General features: G+C 34.3%; 1 protein-coding gene across 2 annotated transcripts in view; it reads right to left on the bottom strand.

Moving 5' to 3' along the window:
- Window positions 1-7,652, bottom strand: part of MOSPD1 (motile sperm domain containing 1) — a 21,770-nt gene that overhangs the window by 2,703 nt on the left and 11,415 nt on the right. The window contains exons 2-5 of one of the 2 annotated variants that reach the window (XM_008066281.2): window positions 7,207-7,461; window positions 7,019-7,094; window positions 5,372-5,589; window positions 565-726 (exon numbers count right to left, since the gene is read on the bottom strand). In XM_008066281.2, the coding sequence (XP_008064472.1) occupies window positions 565-726; window positions 5,372-5,589; window positions 7,019-7,094; window positions 7,207-7,360 (610 nt within the window). In that variant the 5' untranslated portion in view covers window positions 7,361-7,461. The remainder of the gene's footprint in view (window positions 1-564; window positions 727-5,371; window positions 5,590-7,018; window positions 7,095-7,206; window positions 7,462-7,652) is intronic. The other variant, XM_021716701.1, reaches the window with a different exon arrangement.

Genomic DNA, 7,652 nt, shown 5'->3' with positions numbered 1-7,652 from the left:
GGGGGGGATACTGTTGGCATCTAAGCAGAGGTGAGAGGAGAATATGAGCAAAAACCCATTCAGCATCAGAACCGTAATCCTCAACACATGGGAGATACTGAATACATGTTTGTTCAATTGAAATAATTAACTACAAGATTTCAAGCCAGGATGAAAGAATGGTTGAAGAAATAAGGGAACTAGTTTAAAGAGAAAGGTTCACAGGATAAAACAAGGCTGCATTGTTCATCTGTACCACTGTGTGCACTTTAAATATTTCCCTAGGAGCAATTCCTAAAAGTAGAAATGCTGTATCATGGAATGTGTTTTTACATTTTGTACAAGTTTTATACCATTGTAAGTCATCAAAAGGAAAATAATTGAATAAATACAGTATTAGGTACTAAATAAACTGAAAAGAACTAAATGTGAGCCAAAAGTTAAATTTTCAAACACACCTGACCTCAACATGCTTTTTAAGCATTCTTGTCTAATCTCCTAAAAAAAAATCAAACCACTACCACCACCCCCACACACATAAAGACCCTACACATATGCCCCCAAATGCATCTTTAAAACCCTTACCTAAGATATAAGCAGCCACTAATTTTTGATTCACACTTAAGTGGAGGTAGAGAGGCACCAGCGATTCCACATCCCCCAGCGTAGGCAGCATCAGGGCTGCAATGCACACCACTCCCAGGAAGACAGTTAGTAAACTAGGTCCTGAGGAGACAGGTCTGTTTTCTGTAAAAAGACAAAAATCCCTGAGCTTTTTACTAAAAACTTTCTAAAGACGAAAGTTCCTTCACATATACTGGCCACTACTCACCAGGATTGTGGTTTTTGTCTAACTTCTATGACTCTTTCGCCATCATTCCCAATCCATAGGGACTTATCTGGTGGACTGATCTGGAAGCCCATGTCTTAACTGCTCTGAGTTATACAGAATGGAATGTTGACATGGCATTGTGAGGTAGTGAGTTCCTACTGAAAAGAAAAGTGGTCACCAACCCCCCCATATCCCACTCTAGTCAATGGAAAGTATTCAAGTGTGTCTCTACAATTCATGTATATTTACAAATTCTATACTGTTATGCTTAATATAAAACATACAAATAGAAATTTTAAAGAATGTGCTAAAAAATTAATATAAATTGAAGTTCTGCTATATTTTCTTCCTATACCCTAGTAGATTGCTGAATGTTGCATTTGAGCCCACTACACAAGACCTCCACTACCTTTTAGATATATCTTAGAGAGGTCTACAGATAGGTTTGGTTCTAATAACTGCAGCATCATGCTACCAATTTTAAAAACGTTAAGGCATCAAAATGGCACTACTTGGATGTTATAAGGCTGCCTATGAAGTTGTCTGCCCTACGCTCTACACCATTTATAGCAGCAGAAATAATATCTGGCAAATATGCTAATGAAATAAGCCTGTCATAGAAGGACAAATACTACATGATACCACTTACATGAGGTATCTAAAATGGTCAGACTCATAGAAGCAGGGAACAAAATGGCGGTTTCTAGGGGCTGGGGGAGAAGGATAAAGGAAGTTGCTAATCAACAGGCATAAATATCAACTATACAAGATGAACATGTCTTAGAGATCTGCTCTACAACACTGTCCCTAGAGTTAACCAACATTGTGTTGTACAATTACACATTTGTCAAGAGGGTAGATCTCATGTTAAGTGTTTCTACAATAAAACAAAATTGTAAAAGATTTAAAATGTTGTTATCAGGACCACTATGCTACTGTTCTGACTCTGTGTGTACAATATATATGCCCATGATTTTAGGAAAACCAGTGACGGCATTTGTTTGTCGTATGGCTTTTCCCACTACCCTTCCTTTCATTAAAAGGAATAGCCAACAGCAACACAAACTTTGTGTTTTATTAATGAAATAATGTTGTTCATTCTATTATTAAATGGAACTTTTCTAAATTATTAATACCTTAGCTGTTGTGTAGAGTTTAATTGAACTTCAACAAAACCAGATAAATGAAAACAAATTCAAATTTTTTTAGTGATTAGTGCTTGGGATGAAACAATAGCATAAATACCTAAAAGAAATCCCAAGTCTTATTTTAGTTAATAATGAAGTAACTTTATATTTACATTTGTTGCAAGGATGACTTTTCAAAGAAAACAGTTATTTATGACAAGTACACTGTTCACTGCAAACTCACAATAAAGGTAATCTCAAAGAATTTCTAGTATTTAGAGAGATTCTAGAAGCATCTGCATAAATGTTTGAAATTTTTCAAAATGGAAAAAAGTTTTTTTTTCCTGCTACTACATGATTGTTGCAAAACATACTATAAAAGATACAGAAAACATAAAGGTTCCTCTGTAATCCCTACTTTCTATAAATAACATTGTTAACAGTTTGGTACATATCCTTTCATATTTTATAAATGCCTATATAAACATATAAAATAATCTTTACATAAATGAGGCTATATTACAAATACTGTTATATGGTTTTTTTTCTCACTTAGAAAAATATTTGAAGCTCTTTCTATGACAACATATAAACATCCATCATTCTATCAGATCCTTGTAAATGGCTGCCTGGCATGCCATCTTATGAATATTTATAATTTCATCAATTCCCAATTGATGAACTTTTAGGTCATTTTCAATTTTTTATTATTATAAATAATAATAAGGAGCATAATTTTCTTAAGCCAGAGGGCACAGACTCAAACACAGCATAGACATAGCAGTTCATTAATAATGTAATTAAGACAAACCCACTAAGATTCAGCTGTATCTTTAAAAATGTCTTTTTAATAATCTGGCCGCTAGTATTTTATGAAAGTATACTTTGTAGGCTTCTCTTAATTTAATAATTAAACTTCTGTTAAAAGAAAAAAACACAAAATATAAAATGTATTTATGCACACAGGCAAAGGTCTGGAAAGTAACATGGAACAATTATATGAGCAGATTTGTTAAGTGTGTGAAATTATAGGTGCTATTTTTTCCTTTTTGAATGTTACTGTTATATGTCTTCTATACAATAAACTTAAGAAAGATTATCTCATTTTTACTTTCAATACATTTTAAGACCCAACCATTTTCCAGCTAACAGTCTCACAATACTGTTATATTTCTAACCCTTCTAATAATACCTTTGTTGAGATGTTTTCTAAGCTAAAGATTTGCAAAAATAATGGCACTTAAAAGCCTCACAGATAAAAAAATTAAACTGATTTCAACATTTTAGTTCAAAGAAACTTAATGGCAAACTTGGGCATTTTACATACTAGAAACCATACAGAAATTCCCATAAATGTAACAGAAGTTAAAATTTTCACTTTGGGCTGGGTGCAGTGCCTCACGACTATATCCCAGCATTTTGGGAGGCTGACGCAGGAGGGTCCCTAAAGCCCAGGAGTTTGAGGCTGCAGTGAGCCATGGTCGCACCACTGTATTTCAGCCTGGATAACAGAGCAAGATCCTAACTCAAAAAACCCCCACAAAAACAAAAAACATTTTATCAACAGAGACCAAATCTGTCATTGCTATACTCTATTAAAGAAGAGTTACTATTTATTTACTCAATTTACTGCCAGATTATTAGACACCCTGAGGTAACTACACGTAAAAGGATTATGTTGGCTATGACAGTGAACGGGGTTCTACTGTGGTATCATCCTTCCTCTACAGAATGACAATAGCTATGGAAACTTTGTAAGCCAAAGAAAACCAATCCCACAGGCCCTTACCAGCCTTCCCAACCCAGCCCATTCCGTGCTTCCCAACTCAACTCAAGGCCATGCTTGGTGCTGAGGACATAATGGTAAACAAGACACAAAAGGTGTCTGCCTTTATTGAGCTTCCTGACAGGAATGGCTTAGAGATGTTTTACCTACTTCAATTTTACAATTAGGAGAATTCTCTAATATACTTTAGAAACCAAGGTTCATTCCAAAAATAAGATTAAGATGATTAATACATGTTGTAATTATTCAGCTTTTTAGGATGATATCTGAATTTTTACCTGAATTCTAATACATTAAAAAATAAAATCAATAAAGTTCTTCTTATATATTCATACATACACAGCCTCCACACCCCTAAACTTTAACCCTTATTATTCTGGGCCATTAAACCAATCTGGTAAGTACAAAACTGAGCTCCAGTGACCACTATAAATTATGAATTTAACATCAAAAAATGAATATTCATTAAATGGCCTTTCTTGTTCTAGAGGAGGCATTTTAAAAGGATAACCTTGTACTTCAAAAATGTCAACTTTACAATATTGATCTGACAAAGTGATGCTTGACAGAGGTTCTCTTTCAGTTTCAAAAGATGGAAAGCTAGTCCTGACAGTTACTAGTAGTTACTGAGTATAGAACAATCTACTAGCTACTACCTAGTCCTTAGTCCTGGTATCACCAGAAAATCTGGGCACACCCACAAGGACTGAGAAGAGACACTTGACTACAGTGACTAAAAGAGGCAGTATCCCTCTCTTATTGAAATAAACATTCTAAGATGAACAAACTGATATGGATCTATGACTGAATATAATGGCAAACAGATTTTTTTTTAATCCCTCGTATATAAGGTTGTACTTTCAAGGACAGCTGTTATCACATTCATATATCACTATCAACAAGTTTCTGTGTTTTTCTGTGGAAAATTTTATCTTCCCCTCCTCTTATAACAGGTTTGAGAGGAGATAATGAGAAGTTAAGAGGAAGGGGGAATGACATCCAAAGAGTTGAATATGAAGATAGTGACAATGTTGAAAGCATATATCATAACACTTCTGAAAATCTAAGCTGGAAGGAAATGAGGACTGGAGAGGGATTCAATTAATAGCCCACAGGGGATATTATAATCTACTTAGTTTAATTAACTTCAACTTTAATGAGATTTTTTTTCAAAATAATATGAACAGTGCACTAAGCCTGGACTATTGCCAAACACAATCTCTCTCCTCCTTCAAACTAATTAAATGAGAAAGGCTATAGGAAAGTCATAGAAACAAAAGTATAGAACCGACAAATTACACTAACATCATAAAGTATGGTGCCTGCAGTCTCAGATTTTATATGTATATATGTACATACACATATTTATATGTTTATATTTAAATCTAGATACATTTAAAAGGCTACAGTAACATTAGCCCTCTCCTTACAGCCTAGTCCAGTGAGAGGTATTCTCTCCTTTGAACGTCCTGCTGTAGGCTTCTTGCTCTATTTCAGGTACCAGGTTCTCTAGGTTCAGTTTTGATGCAGCTGATTAGGTTAAAAGTGGCAGATGATTTTTCTAGTAATTATTCTTAGCTCCATGATTATTTCAAAGTTAAAAATGTGTAAGACCTCAAGAGGGCTTTAAAAACAACCCAAAGCTACCTGGTTGAAACGACTGCTCAAAAAATAAACTTTCAGTTAAATGTTCCTTTATTCTTTTTTCCTCTTCTTCTTTTTGTTGTTCTTTTGCAGATGGGAGAAGAGTAGCAACAACCTCTTTCCTTCCCAAAGCCTTCCTCTGGCTTTGCTCAGAAACTTGGAGACGGAATTTGTCTATTACGCCATAGTGACAGGCTCGGACATCTCTGTGACGAATCACACTGAAAACAGCAAAAAATAACAAATGCTGTTTAGTTTTCTGGGGGCCTGCCAAACAGAATGCAGCAAGATATGTCAATACAGTAAAATAATATTAACTGACTGTAACCAACTACTCAAAAACAGAAATTTGCTAGAAGTTAAAAAAAAAAAAAGCCCCCAAAAGAAAAGGGTAATTCTGAAATATTTGATGAACGTACATACTCTAAAACACAGAGTGAAAGTCTTAAGGAAAAGAATGACAGATAAAGAAAATTCCCTTTAAAAATGACATTTTTTCTGCATATCTGTATGTAATGATATTTACTTAATACGATATATGAAATTGTTTCTTCCCCAAAAACATTTCATAAACTTCTATTGCCATTAATTTATTGTTCTGGTAACAAACCTCACCCTAGGCTTAAAATTGAAGTACATGCATGCAGGTAAAAATAAGCAATTGAATAAGTAAGTAAATGCAACAGAAGGCTGACAAGACATCTCTGTATTTCTCTAAAGAAAAGAGTACAAAGCACTGTAATTTTTATGTGCTTTCTGTAATTCCATTTATTTTACTCTATTCTTACTAGGGAACAAAAAACAATTAGGTCAAAGGTAACACATTTATTTGGCAAGAGACAACATTTCTTTGGAATAGTCCTTGATTATTATGTACTGAATGAAAAGCAAATGTGCAAAAACATGATCTCAAAGATACATAATTTTATATTGTTGAACTGATGAAATGTATTCAAAAGAAAATTATTCCGCTTCTCATAGTCACATAAGATTTAAACAAATATAGTGTACTTGGTAGCTTAAATTGAGTGCTAGTCAATGGATCCATCTGGTCACCACTAGTTCTAGAGTGAAAATTAAATATGAACAGCTTGAACAAACAATCATTTATCTGACACTCTAAGATGAAATTATCTGGAAGAGCTCAGATAACCTTTTACAGATGAGTAGTTGCACACTTGCTTCCTGTTTATATAGATTAACTCCCAGGCTTATTAGCTGAATCATTTCAGATGAACGTATATTATTTCTGTTCTTGGACTCTAGTAGTATTAGTTTTCCAAATGTCACTATAATATTCCCCCAAAAGCTAAATTCTCTATTATAGCTGGAGAAATGTACACAAGTCAGGAATTTAACTTCATAAACATCCCTGCTATGACTAAAACCACAATGAGAAAATGTTCATGGAAATACTAATACATACATTAGGTCCAAGATAATGCAATAAACAATTAAGTATTTGGCCGACCTGTTTAGAATCTATTAGAAATGTCTTTTAAAGAATTTTGATAGACATACTTTCAGCAAAAATTCAAAATGTGTTAAATGCTTATGTGGAAACAGCTACAAAAAAGATTTTTTTTTAAAGTTAAAAGCATAAATATTAACACACTTAAAACGTGTTACCAGGAAGTGATCTTGACTTACATATCCACACAACACTGAGGCTTTACTGCACCTGCAGCATCAACGACAACATACTTATTTGGAGTAGTACACAAAACTGAAAGAAAAAGTCACAATGGCCATTAGTGTTTTTTAAAAAAATTAGTTTCTACAAGTAAAAATTAGTAGAGACTAGTTAAAAATTCATAAAACAGACCTAGGAGACTCACCTTTGAACTTTAAGGCAAATTCATAGGGATTGTACAGAGTCAACACTTGTTTATGTGTTGACTGATCATCTGCATAAAATATAAGCTCCGTGGGAAACACAAAAACAGGAAGATTTCCTTCCACTAACTCTGGTTGTCTTTTTTGTTGATGCATTGGCACTGAATCCCCCTTGCTGCAGCTTCTGTTTTTACAGTCTCAAATCTATTTTGGACTTTTCTTAGATTCAGTTAAAAACTCCACAGCATTTTGGCAATCTAGAAATAGAAGGAGAAAGAGAGAAAGAAAACTGAATGATACCAATTTTCACTAATCTATAGTCCCTCCACAAAAAAAATGTTAGCATTAAAATAGGTCCCAGCCGGGCTCGGTGGCTCAGCCTGTAATCCCGTGCCTTTGGGAGGCTGAGGTGAGTGGATTGCCTGAGCCTGCGGGTTCGAGACCCGCG

This window comes from Carlito syrichta, unplaced genomic scaffold, assembly GCF_000164805.1.
Source record: "Carlito syrichta isolate Samal-C Ts95f unplaced genomic scaffold, Tarsius_syrichta-2.0.1 Scaffold308874, whole genome shotgun sequence".
NCBI classification, from domain to species: Eukaryota; Metazoa; Chordata; class Mammalia; order Primates; family Tarsiidae; genus Carlito; species Carlito syrichta.
Note: the sequence above shows the minus strand (reverse complement) of the source record. Positions and strands in the feature narration are given on the sequence as shown.